A 16,785-nucleotide genomic window follows, 5' to 3' on the forward strand; every position below is an offset into this window, starting at 1 on the left:
CCCCCACCCCTCTCCCCCGCCTCAGCGGAACCCTGCGCACGCCTATGGGAAACTATGGTTTCGAAGCACCGGTGCAGCTCTCACCCAAAGGGACTGAATAGGCCTCGGCTTGGACCAAGCCAACCGTAGGGACTTCGGCTTCGTCAGCGTGTCGTCTTGGGAAGTGGCGGTTCTTGAGTATGGTCCAACAGTGACCGTGGAAGCCGCTGGTCGTCGGCGCCTCGCTGTGCCTGGCAGCCTCGTGAAGACGGGCTGCTTGGGGCAGATGACGCCGTCGTCTCCTGGTGCACCTGATACTGGTGGTGCTCAGCATGACCTTAGCAGGTCGCTTTCCTGCGCCTGCCTCTTCTTGAGCGACTCGTACAGCCACTCGCAACAGTCCACGCCTGAATCGGCAATATGTGTTTTGGGCTCGTTGGTATGGACATCATGAGGCTTATAGCGCATGAAAAGAAGAGGACGAAGGGCATGACACACGTGACACAACAACGCCAGGTGTGTCAGGCCTTCTTCGCCTCGTCTTTCCATGTGCTGTAAGCCTCATGCGCCTAAATCGAAACAGCGGTACCAACAGCGGCAATGCTTTATCGCCGAATGGACGATTATTTATCGGCACGACATGCGTACGTTGCAGGAAAGCACGGAACACTGAAGACAGATAATGCAAGCGTGAGCAAGGGGGGAGTCTGTTTGCAGCTGAACAGCTCGGGGTCACGTGACCTGAGCCGGAACGGCAAGGTTCAGTCTGGCGATCCATAAGTATTCTATTTTGCCAGTGTCAGTGGTGGCCCTTGTCACTGGTAGGCCAGCAAGCTCGCCAAGCGCTTCGCAGATGTCGCTGTTTTACCGGCATCACTACGGCCAGAGCCAGGGTCGACAGCTCGGCCGCTCTACCAATGGCGTCATGCGTGACGTCTCTGCTTAGGTCACGTTACCCCGAGCTGTTCAGGCACAAATAGACACTCCCGTGAGCAGTGTGACGACGGTTGCTGTTTAGGGACAGAATGAGACCCAAACTTTCTTCTTCTAAACGTGAGAGGCACTTCACCGTCTATGGGTCGGAAGGTAAGTGTACTACATGGGGATAAATTCAAAACAATTCCACAGCAACATTTGAATGAGTGGTGAGATAAGAATTACCTGGTCTCTTTTCTAAGTGCCGTTTATCATCTTGGTTTGCTTCGCCTTGTTTCCGTTGTTGTATACAAGCGTATGGTCAAATTGCAGTGCTCATATCCACGTGAATCTCAGCGCAAATTTCACCAACCCGAGCGAGGCCATTACGCATGCGGTGGAGCATCGTTTACTTATTAAGTACAGGTCTGTAAAGAAAGAAATGCATATAGGAACAACTACGTATTTGTTTGGGCATAGATTGCCCACCGCCCCCCCCCCTTTTTTTTTTTTCACTAATGTTACCAAAGTGAGCTATTGACCTTTATTTACGACCAAGGGCCGCTCGACCTATATCCTCGAACAAAGCTAGCAAAAGCAAACAAATGCTAATAGAGCTGCGGCGTCGCGCCTGCCGTTTTTCAAGTAATTCCGGCTCCGGTTGCACTGGTAAATTATGCGCATATCCTCGGTAGTGGGACATTAAAGAATAAACAAGAAAAATAAACATTATTAGGAAAATCACCAAGAGACGTTTTGGAACCACCGGAAACAAATGTGCGTCATGTTCAACGTATTTAGGTTTTCCAGAGAGATAGGGGACCTATATTCGATTTTTTTTATCGGCGAGTTCAATGCAAATGGGTCGACCTAGATTGATATTCGGACTGTTTTCGAGTGAATAGGCGCTGCATCATGAAACAATATGATCTCGGTTCAAACATTCCTTTATCCTATGCTTCGGGTCTAAAGCCGCTGCTTTTATCGGTGTAGAGGCAAGTACGCCGCGCTTCGATTTAAATTCTGAACTCTTCTGGTGACTACTGCAGCAGAACCTAGTCATCCCAGCGAGCCTAGTGATCTAGGCGCCACCCGTAGTCGTCTAAAGAGGAGCGCCAGCTGCCTCTACCTTACTCAGTTTGAGCTGTTCTGTCATGTAGCATGACCGAGGTACGGTGAAACGTGTTTTTTTTTACACTATTGGCAGCCGGGGGCCGTGAGTTGCACCGCAGCGGTGGCTACATGGTTCAGCGTCCGCTTCCAATGCGGGAGGTACCGGGCTCGATTCCATTGCTGACCGGGAACCCACCGGTTTTTAAAGGGGATAAAAGGTATACACCTACCTGGCGTTCGGGTTGTTAATGGGTACTCATCTCAAAGGTTGCCCATAAGGTTCTGTAAAGGCCCCGTGCGCACCTTAACCCACCACAGCTTGGTGAAATAGTTGAGCATCGCCCGCTGCTGTGGGAGGCAGTGAATCGCTGCCGCCGTAACTACCGGTAAAATAGGGACAAGCGCACTTCCGGCCTGGTACTCTCGGCAGAACGAAGTTCATAGTCGCTTGGAGGGCACCCACCTTGGGGAAATTGGCGGCATGGGACCGCCAGACCTAAAAATAAGGTCATCCTCTCTTTTTTTTTTTTTTTCATTCGGTAACCGGGCACCAATGGCATATGCCGTTGTAAGAAGCACGTCATCGCTCGTTTTCATTTTGCATCCACTGCGAACCTTGTTTGCTTTCGGACTCGACCACCGAGGGCGCTGCGGTGAAACCTCCCCCCCCCCCCCCCCCCCCCACCCTAACGGTCAACCCTGCTCACGCCTATGAATGGACATATGATGGAACCATCTTAATCGATGAAGTGCTCGCGAAAACGGTTGTCGGCGATGCCTGCGCCGTATGCCTTGACGGTCTCACCTCCGCAGCTGATTTCAGTCTTTGACTTGCGGCCCTTCATGCGTTCCGTGCTTCATCGTCGCAGAAATTGAACGGCTGGCAGAGAAAACGAGGAGGCGTCGAAGTACCACCGCTGGTTATACGGCAACGGACCGCACTGTCTCGCTTCCGTCGGCAGATGTCGCACAGGTCGCATCCCCCTGGAGTCGAGACACGTGGCCCGTTAGGTCTAGGACAGAGGTTTCCCTTGTATAAGGTCAACATGTTTCCATTCATTCGAGGAGTGGCACGACCCTCCTAAGCCAACGTACAAAGACACCATTGTGATCACCGTGTATACCAATTACCATTCGGTACGAGCCGCATGCCAGGCTAACATCGTATCTCAGGCCACTATGGCTTGTATCTCTCTGTCATAACTGCGCCATGAATTGTCTTCATGTCTGATATTGGCACCTTCTTATCTGATACTCTGCTAACCTCGTGAGGCAGCTATTTGCTTAACCTCTTTTACCTCTAAAAACTTACATTTACTTGCTTCTGTTAAAAAAAAAAAAAACGCTACGATGTCCTGGAGTACTATTCCGAACATTGCCAAAAGCTGATTGTCATTTTGGTGTTTTTGAGCCAACCAAAATGCTGTGGCTGGCAATTTAGCCAATCAGAACCGACAAGTCGGCGGACTAGACAATGTCACGGGAGTTGAGCCCAGAAAAAACGTCTTGGATTGACAAGAGTGTCTGCTAACGTTACAGTATGGTACGATCGCCAAAGACACCGGGCTGCCAGATCTGACCCGTAGTGAGCTATCTCACGGTTTTTGCACTGCCGACAATAATGGCTGCTGGATTTAGAGTAGAGTAGAGTAGATCCTATAAAACTCTGGCACACACCCACGCTGGGGGATTGGCCAAGAACCGGATAGTTTTTTAAAATATAATTCTTAAACTAAAGCTTAATTTTTTTTTCTATTTAAGAGGAAAGAAGTAAAATCGAAAAAAAATTAAGAATAGAATATTGAATATATGGCCAAGCACTTCCTAGCTTTCTCTTCTTCAGCAGTTGGTAGTGATCACGCCTATAAAGGACTTAAACGAGCCTTAATGCTGGGTTTTTGTTCAGCGGTTCGCATTATGCGTCCCGTACGCTGCGGTGCTGGCGTCCTGTCTCAAGGGACAGAGTAAAGCTATTAGTGAAATAAATTTCGAGGTTTGTTAGGTCCAACACCGTAGAATTACGCTTAAGAAAACAATAGATGAAGACGAGGACCACGGGGCAGTATAACGTATGTTACAGTCGAACCCGGAGGCATCAAAGCAGGAGGGAGTTACAAGGCAACCAGATGCATCGGTAAAAAAAAAAAAAAAAAAAACGTATCCCAAGGTACTACGAGCTCCACTGCATGACAGTTAGCTCTAAGCTCTTCTTGTGATTAGTATGCTTCGCCACAGCACACACTTATGCTGCAGTGAAGCTTATTAAAGCGAATCCCTTCTGTAAAGGAAGTCATAATAAGACACTTGCTGCTCGAACCATCCATCTCTTGAGACCACTGGTACAGTCGGGGCAGGGGGGGAAGCGTCGACCTCCCCCCCCCCCCCCACCGAAATTTGTCAGTTTCGCATGTGTATAATACACGCACATATACAAACACACGTACGAACATGCATAAAATGTGGTTGAACCGCCCCTCTCCCCCCAAAAAAAATTTGCCTACGCCCCTGCTTGATAAACGCAATTACCGAGAAAGAAAATTTTCTCCGAGATGATTCTGTGCGCCTGGATACCCGGTAGAAAACGACGCTCGACAACACCCGCCTGCCTTCTTCCTCCTCACCGGTCAAGTGCGAGCTGCTCCCCGTCTCCTCGCAAAAACAATGCTGCATATGTCACTGACTCGGTGGATAGCTTGGCGAAAGCGCTTACCATGTTCTAAAAGCAGCAGAATGGTCACTACTGTAATCGCGGATAGCCCATCTGGAACTGCCCAGTTTTTTTCTATCCCGTCGTCCTTGCCTATTGCATGTGTCGCGCGCTTTGCCAGCAGCCGCAGCAGCGAGCAGCCGCATTACGGAGCCGCGGTTTCGAGTTCCGCTTACGGTTCGAGTTCCTCTTTTCGCGCGAGACGGAAATGGTGCGCCCGTGTAGTTTTACTAGGCTATTGTCTGCAGCGGACGAAGCCTCGCGACGGCGGAAAAAAGAAGAATAAGAAGGATTGGTTAGTGGCAGAGTGGCGCGGTTCTGCTCTTCCTTGGGACCTCGGCACTAAGGTTTAGCCACGTTTGTGTGAGTGAAGCTGTGTGCGATCTCATAAAGCAATAAATTGCACACCGTGCTGATTCCCGTTTCTTTTACTAGCCCTACTGGAATTATTCTAAAGTTATTGTCCAATGAATATCCTTCTTAATTTCTCTTGACATGTAAATTCTTATGATCTCAATTTAAATTACTCGCTACTATTTTATCATATATACCTTTTCAATTCACCTTCCTGATATCGACCCGCCGCTGTAGCGTAGAGGCTATGACGCTGCACTGATCTGATAAATTTGAGGTCGCTGGTTCGATCCCTGCCGTGGCTGTAGCCCATAGTGCGTATTGTATTTAGAGCTCGCTGTCATAATGTCCCTACGTTTGTCGTTTTTGCACTATTCATAAGCAAACAATTCGTGTATTCAGCTAGGGCGTTGCGCAAAACTTGCGTTTTTTTTTGTTCTTTTTTTTTTTTCAGTGGAAATGGCGCGCAGCGTTATCGACAGACCGCGCGCAATGCCTGCTAGGTAGACCTGTGTCCGAAACTTCCATCGCGAAGCCCGGCGTGACGAAATCGGGGACTTGAAGCTATCTGTCCAATTAGCATGATGACATAGTTGCAGGCCTGTTATGTATGGATCGCTGGTTTAGCCTAGCCAGGTAATAAAGAAAAAATCGCTAGTTTAGCCTAGTGGTTTAGATGCTCGAAGTGTGAACGTTGGGTCGTAGGTTCGAAACTCACTGCTAGCAATGTTTTCTGATCACAGTTAATTTTTATACAGAGAGTTTGAGAGTTGCGTTCTTCGGCGTTTCTGTTTAGTGGGAGTTGACCGAATTTCGTCGCTGCGCAAAAATTACCAGCGGCCGCTTTTTGGAAATCTCAAACGACAATGGGCTCTTCCTAGGATGGGATTCAATTCTCCAATTGGACCCGATCACTTGCTTCCGTTAATTAAAAACGTAATTTAATTTCTATTATCACTGCCGTAATTGATGTCTGTAGGCATCTCAAAGGAGTACTGACACGATTTGAAGTGCAGCAAAATGGACGTTTTTGGTTTACCTGGCATGTAGTGTTAATGCTCTCCCCACACCGCATCCGGGAAACACGTATAAATATTAAGTTTTTTTAAAGTTTTCATCTCCCAGCATGTGCAAGGCAGCTTCACCGCATGGAGAGCCCTATGACGTTTCAAGTCAGCTCACTTGGTTTGCGAAATCTGGGTTCTGCATGCAGCCTAAATCATAGAAATCGCTGTCGGAGGCACTGGACGGCAGTTCACTCATCATGAACCACGTTCGACTGACAGCAAAGGACAGCAGGTGCATATTCGTGGGTTGCAGCCTGCCCGTGACGTCACGGGCAGACTTGACACGTCACTATGAAGCCGCCCTCTCGAAACCGAAACTGCTGGTTGAAAGAAGCGGTAATAAAAATATATGCACTGCATCCCCAGGCACCGCGACACTCTTTTTAGGGTTCTCCATACCCGTGCTTTCGTTTAGAGCAACAACCCGAAAATTTTTAAAATTCATGTCAGTACTCCTTTAAGATGTCCGCCGCTACGGAAGAAGTAACAATGAAGGTTGCGCGCAAATATCGCATTTCCCTTATCCGTAGGATTGTTGAACATATTTCTTGAAATATCCTGAATACACGCACACATATAAACACACGCCCGAGCCCACATACACGAGGCTGAGATCCCCCGTAAAAAAACTAATCTCTGGCTACGCCTTTGCATCCACGTTTGCACCAACAAAAAAGGCTTGGAAAAGAAAGACAACGAACGAAAAGGCTCCGGCGCTAACTGTTTATTCTAACTTCGGAGCCAACAGAATACAACATTTGCGCATGCGCGCATCAGTACTGTCACGAAGCAATCGCAGTGACGTATCTACGGTCACGAGATACTTCAACAAGGTCTTGATAGGGGATGTTCTCCTTCTGAATTTCTTTTTTTTTTATCTCTGGTACCACACATCCGTATGGTTCATATAAATTCACTTTTCGCATACGTGGGTTTGTATAGTCAAGTCGGTAAAACACGCGCCTTCTGCGCATGGGGTCTTAGGTTCAAATCCCAGCAACGCCGATGAAGTCTTACTTTGTTTTATAAATTTATTTACAGCAATTTGTCGTACGTGACAGAGGCACCGGACGAACGGAAGAGTTGTATAGTTTAGTCGGCAAAGAAATGGTTACGCACTTAATAAATGCAACCTATTAGACGCACCCAACAACGGATTTTGTGGCATAGCGGGCTAACACCGTGCAGCGACCGTTCGCATCTGCGATGACGTTAGTTCGAATCGCGAGTTTAGTATAACTTTTTCCTTTGTTTTTTTTTCAATATTATTTAAACGTTAACGTCAGTAATTTCCATTTAGAAGCGAATCGTATTGCGATTGGGATAGAGGTGGGTTAAATGGTCATTAACACGTCAGCGCCGGCTCCAGTCGTGGGCTAACGTAGGGCCTTCGCTAAAGGGACAATAAATGGAAGCAATGAATCGGTTTAGATTGATAATTGTACTCTGAGAACTCTAATGTCTGAATTTCACCATCATAGGTTTATTAATCGAGGAAATATTCAAGGGCAAAGTTTCTTTTTTAAATGTCGCGCCAAAATGACCGCGCGTGAGTCAAGGATTTCAAAGCGTATTATTCGTATTTTTCAAAGTTCCCGAACTTCGTATGTTCGGTCTATGGGCCCCTCGGGAGATAATTTACTTCATACTTACTGGTTAAGAACTACGTAGGACCTAGTAGATGCCATCAAAATATATGACGTCACGACGTTTGCGGGAATTTCAAGTGGCGTCGCCACTCACATGTTCTTTTTAAGCGTTTTCTGCTTACCAAGTGCCTTATCGCGTCAAGCGTGGTGATTTCGGAATTGTGAAAGAATAATTTACTAATACGAGCAAAATCGTTTTTCTCTCTAGTGTCTCATTAACACAAGTATCGGCCAATTTTTTGTGCCGGCGTTTGCCGTCGTATGGACAAACTCGGGCCGGCCTTCTTGTGCTGCCTGGGATTCTAGCTTTCCAAAGGCTATGGGCTCGCCAATGATGATCAAAACACACTCATACCTAATTTTATTAAAACGGAATCAAACATTGCGAAATCGAAATATGTCAGAGTTCCTAGCGCTTTACATATTTATAGGCTTGCATTATTTCGCCAGAAATGCACCTACAATCAATCAAGAGGGAGTTTTAGCAGTGCCATTTACGGTAAGTATGGAAATACCGTACCGTAATTGTCGGGACGGTCACTTAACAATCTACAAAACCTGTATTAGCCACTATAATCATGTCAACATTTCACCGCCCGAAACACGCGCAGCTAATAGGTTTTCGGATCGTGGTAGATTTAAAGTGGAACCGTAATACCGTAGCGTAAACAGCACCGTAATATCCTCAATGATAAAAGCCCTTCATTTTATTGAAATGTTAAGAAAAATTCGGAAGCCGCTGCACAACTTGTGTGACAAACGCATCCATAGCCAAACTTATTGAACTGTGGCGAAACTTAAAACAAAAAAAAAACAACACGTGACTTCCAAAAACATGAAGCTCCCATTTTTGGTCAAAAATACACCCACAATCAGTAAATTTTTGTGAAGTAGGGAAGTAGCCACTATGCAATTTTTCGTCATTCTGCGCGGAACCATGGTACCTGCTAAACACCTGTAAGGCAGTATGTGCACTTTGTTGATGCTGTGGCTGATGACGCTGAAGAATTATGGAAGAGCCCTTTGTGATGTGTTGGAAGCATTCAACAAACCACTCGTTGCGCAATTCGCATTGTGTGACGCCTGGTTACAGAATTCGCGTTGTGTGACGCTTGGCTGTTATTTTACTCTTCTACCGTGCTACATTACATATGTTAATGTGGTTCCTTCTCGACTTGAAGCCTGTATAGGGTCTTTCTGCAAAGTAGTTTCAAGCGTCGGCATGGCTCTGAGGTAGAGCACTGGGCTCCCATGCAGAGGGCCTAGGTTCGACCCTCATTCCATCCTGGAATTTTTTATTTCGTTTTTCTTATTTCGAGCGATAGTGGTTACGGACACCGGCTTCGGACAACTACGGCGCCAAAAACGGCCCTTGCGGTGATCTCCTAACAGCTTTCGTTGTAAAACACGTAGATCCAGCTCCCAACGCTTGGCTCAAAGCCAAAACATGCAGCATAGACAACTACTCGCTGACTGATTTGCATAACACCGATTCCCACAAGGCGTGGATCTGCCGAATTTTTTCTTAGTCTCTAGCCATTAACAGCGACAAAACTGCGGCCCCCTCCATATTCGCAATGCCCACGAACTACAGACCATAACACAGCGAATTCCATGCGCATCGCCATATTTGCATCGCGCGTCGCGCCATCTATCGCACACGTGACGAAACAACACGCGCGGGCTGCCACGCAAGCAGACGCTACACAGAGCAAACGTGAAACTTCTGAAACTCAGCCCGTTGGAGAGCCTGTTTCGCGTCTTTTCTAGCCTGGACATTTTCGCTGATTTTATTGGAACACCAAGGACATCTTCCTCATGCAAGTCCACGATGTATACAGTACGTGCTGTGTGGGCTGCGGAAGCAACCTCGTCAGATACGTACGCTGTTACATTTGTAAAAAAAACGTTCTCGCTGTAGTACGCATGAATCGTAATTGCAGTGCAGCTCGCGAAAGAGTGAAACGATGTTTTGTTGCCCCATATTACAAGTTGTGCGCAAAGTTTTGTGAAAGCTCATCATTTCAGCATGCATCGCGTAATAATTAGAGTACGCTTTACGGGTAGTTTCGCGGAACGTAATTTTTGTTTCACGGGCGCTCTTACAATAATGCGTCTTGCTCACAAAAGCGTGCTATCAGAGAGTATAACCTGAAGTATCGTTCAGCGTTCCCTTTTGGAAGCTACCTGCGCTATTTTATTCTTGTAACGATGGTGCTTTACAAGCGAAACTGTGCTGCTCTTAGTTAAGCCGGTTAGCTATGCCTGCGATGTAAAGGACACTGGCGCGAGTACTGTTTACTTACGTGTCAATACATGTATTATGTGCAGCTGGATGCCTCGTGTCCAAATAAATTTGGGGACATCAAACACTGAAATGGAAGCACAAAATTCTGGCCAGCTGTTGAGGAGCACCGTGCCATATATTACCTCTTGAAGACGAAATCTCTAAGGCGTGGATGCCACCAAAAGCACTAAAGCTTGATACTACGTTGCAAAGCATGCTGATTGCTTGTACTTGAAAGCACTACCTAGCACTAGATTTTCGTCAAAGGAAACGCTCATAGGTATGAAGTGCACCCCCACACAAAGCTGACGCCTGCCTTCAACCCAGCTGCGTGTCACGCAAATTAGGTTCGCAAAATGAAATAGGTGGGTATCACACTGCAGAATACACGCAGTTAGTGTACTTACTCGCGCATTTTCACTCGGCCCCTAGTTTTTTTTTTTTTTTTTTTTGCTTGAATCACAGTTATCCACTCGCGGCGAAGCTGAACACACCGCACCGGCACTATTTTCCGTGGCGCGTCGTAATCGTCGCTGACAACGCTAATATCCTCTTGTTGCACAGCTTGTTTTGGCATCCAAAGACGACGCAGTAGTGCCCAGACGAGCTCTTATACGCTGAAGCGGCGTGAACGGGTACTTTTTCGCACTTTAAAAGCCTCAGAACTGCAGCTTGGCCTGCTTACTTGGTGCAGCCCGCGCGCGCCTTGGCAGCCCCGGTCAGCCCGGCGTCTGGGTGCGAGAGTATCCGCTCGGCTCGCCAGCAGCCTGGGTAGCCTGGGTGCGAGACAGGCGTGCTGTGTTATGGCGCGCCGTGCCTTTAAAGATGGCGCCAGGAGGAGGGTCAACACGTTTGTTAGCATAGGAGCAGACAGGACATGCGGACGTACGGCCCGTGCCACTTTCACCGGATGAAGTCATGAGCTGCGCTGAAATGGATATGAGACTAAAAACACTTTCCCAAACCATGGAAAGTGCAAGGACTCGCCACCTAATTATTTGCTGCGGTGTGAAAGGTTATATTTCAGCTCCGTTACCATGCATAACGATGCTTCACGAAATCCTGTGCGTGCTACATAAAACTAGGTATAGTACGTACCGAGCCTGCCTGGCGCATTTGCGGCAGTAGTAGGCCGCCAGCGAGTAGCGCCATCGCTGCTACACGGGACCACACGTTTAGCGTGGTGATGGTTTGCAAACATAATACGCCGTCGTCATTACTTGCGCAGTCGGGAACGCGGAGTTACGTCTTCAACGGAACACAAGCATTTAACATACCATTCAGTAGCGCTTGTGTCACAGCCATGCTGGGACTCTAGCCGTGTGCAATTCACTTCACTCGCATGTTGCAGGTTCGATCAGCACGATCGAAACATGAATATCGAAAAGAATGCACACGTATGCTTTTCGCAACGTCGAAGAAGTTAGCCGAGAGGCGTGGATTGTGGCCGTGAACACCTGGTTCTATAAACGTTGGCCGTGAATGCACGTTCCATCGCTCAAACCATTTCGCTTCGCTGGTCGAACTCGAGCGTGTTGGTGGCATGCGGCGCTCCATAATATCCACAATAATTGTGATACATGCAATGCACAAGAGGAACTGTGGTTTTATTTTGATCTCGCTCAAGGATATACGAGCGTGAAAGAACATTAACGCACGAGGGGACGTGAAGTGCAACTCGCTCCTCGTGAGTTAGCAGTTGCGGTTCATCGTCGCTGTCACTTTCGCTGCTTTCACAGTCTTCTACGTCCAGTGGAAAATCCTCGTCGTCAAGATGGTTTCCTTCAACATCACTGCTGAAAACAATCTGAAGAATTTCCTCCGCCGAACGACTTCGACCACTCCGCGTCACCATCGTTTACAATTAGAGAGACATCTGGGCGCGAACATTTTGCTCTCAAACCGGTCAACAAGCAAATCGCTTGCAGTGTGCTGCCACCTATCAACAAATGTACAAAAACAAGCGGCGCAGCGGTGGCTATGAAACCCAACACTACCAACACACTGGCGAAGGACGGCGTGGATGGAAAGCGTTCGCTCCACGAAAGGCGTCGAGCAGACGCGTCCTCGAATGATTGAAACGTCGCTCGCACGATTCGTAACAGCGCTTTGCTGACAGAGGATAGAGGTTCTATTTTAATGTGTCGCCAACTTGAGATCGCTCAGTTATACAAGAGCACATCGCGAGCCCGCGCGACCGCCTGCGTACAGTGTTATGGGACTCATGTACTACAAGAAACACTGACCAATGCTATATGCAAGTAAAACAGTGTGAGCTTCAACTGAATATGTCAGACGATAACATTTAACTAATCTACGTGGCTACAGAAAGCCTCGCGAAGCTGACAGTATGTGTACGCTCTGGGCTAGCATTGAAAGCGCGAGTTTCCACGTATTTTAACGAAAACTTCGCGTCTCGCAAGAACGAATCAGATTTCTCGTGTCACGGAGGGCCCGGTTTGTTCACTGATGCAGGGAACATGCAAAGTCGTAGTGTTCCTTTCTATCCAACGCGTTAACACTGAGGCTAGCACAGCCGAACAAGGGAGCGACTGCGTAGTGCTGCCATTTGTCGTCTACTAACCCTCCTCGAGAGGACGCTCCTGAATTCCGCTTGGCGGCGCGACAGTCTATGGACATTGCGAATAGGCTTAACTGGTAAAAAGAAATATCGCACGGCATATATCCTTACAAACCAGGGCACCTGTGCGCAGGACCTTTCGGGACTTCCTGTCCACAAACACGTGCTCTTAATTGCAACTATCCAATTGAGCACACTCCCGTCCAGGTTGAAACTCATCGGCAGAGGCCTATTAGATTATACGAGAGGTGCCAACAGTGAAATCATTCGCGATATAGAAATTTAGGCTTTCAAGCTCGCTGCAAGGAAGAGAGGCAAAGGCAAATTTGTATATGATTTTAGAACACACCCACGTGCGAAAGATCAAGACAGCACAGAAGACTCGTAGCCAGATTTCCTTTTTTGTTGGGGGGGGGGGGGGGGGCACTTGCTGAAGGCCTTGACTATTTTAGAAAAACACCTATTTTCATTATTTTCGGTAAAACACCACCCTCGATCATAATTCCGAGTGGGGTCGACTTGGGCATGCCCCCCCCCCCCCCCCCCCCCCCCCCCCGGCCATGGCCCTGGCAGATATATTGACTTAGGGCGAAGCCAAGGGGGGGGGGGTGGTTCAAACCCCCTCTCGAAAATTTTCAATTTTGCTTGCGTATATATACACGCACACATACAAAAGCACGCACGAACATACTTAAAGCATGGTTGAACCCCCCCCCCCCCCCCCCCCGCCCCGAAAAATTTCTGGCTACGCCCCTATGACCATTTGCGTAGGCAAAGGCGAGGGGATAACTTTGCCCCTCCGCACGCGCACACAAAAGAATTTTTCTCAGCGTTACACACGCCCGGCTGTAGGTCCCCTTCCTGCCTCCGAATTAAGATACTGACTACGTTGCGTGAACACGGAAACGTGCACACGTTTTTTCTTTTTTTCAGCAACGTCGTTTATTTCAAAAATTACAGTATGGCACCCAATTTGTGCTGGAATAATACGCGTTCTACCACCATTTAAGAGCGAAAAAAATAAAGCTTCGAGGCCAAAAGGGCATGTACTGCATCACATCGGGAGCGGGGCTTATCTTAGTCACCGGTTGTCCATACATACAGAGACGTTCTGAGAACATGGCTCGGTATCGACTGGCATTCGCAAATCATGCACGGCGGTTCACAGCTTACGACACGTTGAGCAAATCAGCTGTGGGCAATTGAGAACTCCAAGGTGACCAGCCAGAGCAGTGTGCCTCGCCGCCGTTTGCAGCGAACGACGAAGCGTCGTCGTCCAAGTACGGGAACTCGCAGGACACGGACCGTCTTCCTTCGACGATGGCATCCACGCTCGCTTGGAACACGTTCTCGGTGTAGGTTCTGAAGCGGTACTTGGCTCTCGTCAGTGATTCGCGAAGGCCATCCTGCTGAGAACCGCCGAGCTTTGGTTTAATCGGAGACCAGACCGAACGGGGTCGATGCAAGTCTCGTCGCGGCGACCATATGAAGCGGTCTTCGGGCCTGGTCGTCTCGGGAAGCACCGAAAACCAAGACCCTTCGTCGGGAATGTGCGCGGCGGCTTCGGGCGGCGCGCCTTCGGCCGAAGAAGAGTCTGAGTTGGCGTAGTCCACCGCCAACTTGTCTATCAGGGGGAGAAGGTCCTCAATGTCGTCGTCATGAAGAACGGACGGGTGGGACCAGGAGTGTCGGCGATTGTAACCTCGGGGGGGCACGTCACAAGGAGAGCGCTGCAGTTCCCTGCCGCCGCCGGCGTAGGAGCAGAAACCGTCCCTGCACGGCTGATGCTGCAAGCTCAGGGACCAGCCTTCTTCGTCGAAGTCTTGCAGAGAGCGGCGCTCCTGACCAACCCACCTGCCGTGGGCGTCGTACAGCCTTCGTTCGGGCAGTCTGCGAGGGAAGCTGCGGGTTCGGCGTCTGCTGACTCTGTCGGCGAAGTAGCCGAAACCCGGGAAAGGCGGCGGCACGACGGGGGACGGGACCAAGGGCGGCGGTGGCAGTGGGTGGTACACTTCCGGATAGTGCATGCTAGGGTGAACAGCTACCTCGGCAAGCTTGAAGCAGTTCATCTCGTCAGCGATGCAGCCGGGTGCGCTGCGAGAAGCCGGCGCAAACGTGGGGCGGCGACAGTCGGCCGGATAGAAGCCTTTCTCCGGAGACGACCATTGTGGCATGAATGCGGCATCCGCGTAAGATGCCACCGGACAACGCCGAGTTCTTTCCCTGAAGCGCAAGTCTCTCGAAGGCGTGTGAACGTCCCGTGGGGCCAGCGAGACGTTTTCCTCCTCACAGCTAGTGCCTTGCGATGGGGAAATAAATTGGCCTTCGGCCGCAGCAGCGCGCTGTCTTTCGGGCCTGGCAAGTATCGTATACTCGACTGGGTCAGCAGCTGGCTTATTTTCCACACTGTCATGACACGTTGAATCGTGCGGAATGTCTTCACGAGCAGGCTGCTGTTCTACATGCTCTTTCGTCTTCTTGGAGTCGTCGCTCGTGTCGCCTAAGTCAACCGGACGGCCGCAGTCGATGTCATCGGCAACGTCGCCACGCGTGCCATGCTTGCCGACCGCTTTCTCGCTCGTGTTACCGCTGCTCCGCCTTCGCTGGGCGCGCTTAAGCAACGAGTCGAACGCACCAGACTTGTCGCCCCTTGGAGGGCCCGGGGAAGCAGCCGACGCGACGGAGCACTTTGCGAACTTGCCTTCGCCGCCGCGTTTAGCACTGCTCGTCCAAGTTTTTCCGTTGCCAGTCTTAGGCGGCTGTCTGGCTCTCGCTCGTGCCCCGCCTCCACCAGACACCATCTTGTCCTTCGCGACTTTCTCAGTCGCCGTCGAGCAGTCGGCAGAGGAAGCAGTCGTGCGGTCGCATCTGTTCATGGCGGAAGCAGCGAAGGTCCTTCGTCGTCCACTGCGGCGCCCCAGGGCACTGTTCGAACGCTTTGACGTAGTGCGCCGTGGCCGGCCTGCGTGGGTACATCGGCGAGACAGCAGAAACGAAGGCGCAAATGTGGAACTCTCAACGACGCGTCGCGAACAGCACTTATCTGGAAAATCGGCGGCGTGTTCACGCCCGAGCGATGAGTCGACAACGGTAACGAACAAAGTGGGCGAGGAGAAGCGTGTTGGTGTTGCGCCTACCCTACAAAAAAAAAAAAAAACGTTATCAGCTAATGGCGATGACGACGCGTCTCTCCTTCCTACGCAGTTCGCCTTTTCTTTTATTTTCGGTTAGCACTCGCTCGCGCCACCTGAAAGAAAGAAGAAAAAATATTGCGCGGCGAGATTTCTCGACGCAATGGCGCTGCCCATTGTACGCTCTAAAACGAAAATTAAGGACAATCTTGAGAAACGTCGTAGTAGACATTTTATTAATTTCATTCTGGTCGACTTCCACCCGCGAGCGTCTTCAGGAGATTTCACGTCCCGCTTCGCTTCACCGTGCGAGCTCGTTGCCAAATTTAGCCAAAGGGTCAGGCGTCAGTTCGCGTGCTCCTCGTTATCAACGAAGGCGTCACCTGTGTGGATGATCTCGTAGTCCTGTAGGTCTTCGTCGCCGTCAGGGCCTTCCGCTACGCTGTGGACAGAAGCAGGGGGAACCACGGCTGTTGCCTCTCCTGCGACGTCGGGCTGCGTAGGCGTTACAGTCGCCACGTCCAGCTGCGTCTCGAGGTGCCTCTTGGAGGCCTTTTTCCCGGACGCCCTGGGCAGCAACTTCTTGGGTGCCTTCTTTGCGGCCTGGTGGGAATCTTTCTTTCCGAGGGCGCGCGGCAGGTACAGGGCGAGGTAGTGGTGCACGGCCTTGAGTAGCCGGCGTCGCAGCGTCGCGTAGGCCACCCAACTCACGATAACGAGCAGTGACACGGCGTTCAGTCCCATGAGGACGTGCGTCGAGCTGTCGTCCTCTATTAATGGTGGTCGGCTACGGTACGTATCGGACAGCTGGTGCTGGAAGTAGTCGCGGAACCCGCTCCGCTGGTACATGGAGCTGGTGAATGCCTCGGCTCGGTTCATGGCTGCCGGCAACGAGAGAAGGCGCTAGGGCGGCGATCCGATGGCAGCAGCGCAACACCCCGAACCACCTTCTCCTCGTTGACCTGCCTCGATGCCCGCCTTCAACGACCGAGATGGTATGAT

General features: G+C 49.9%; 1 protein-coding gene across 1 annotated transcript in view; it reads right to left on the minus strand.

Annotated features, from left to right (window-relative positions):
- The window catches only part of LOC125757135 (uncharacterized), a 31,948-nt gene extending 15,163 nt beyond the window's left edge, over positions 1–16,785 (minus strand). The window contains exon 1 of the mRNA XM_049412333.1: positions 16,167–16,785. Within this exon, the coding sequence (XP_049268290.1) occupies positions 16,167–16,662 (496 nt within the window). The 5' untranslated portion in view covers positions 16,663–16,785. The remainder of the gene's footprint in view (positions 1–16,166) is intronic.

This window comes from Rhipicephalus sanguineus, chromosome 2 (assembly GCF_013339695.2).
Source record: "Rhipicephalus sanguineus isolate Rsan-2018 chromosome 2, BIME_Rsan_1.4, whole genome shotgun sequence".
NCBI classification, from domain to species: Eukaryota; Metazoa; Arthropoda; class Arachnida; order Ixodida; family Ixodidae; genus Rhipicephalus; species Rhipicephalus sanguineus.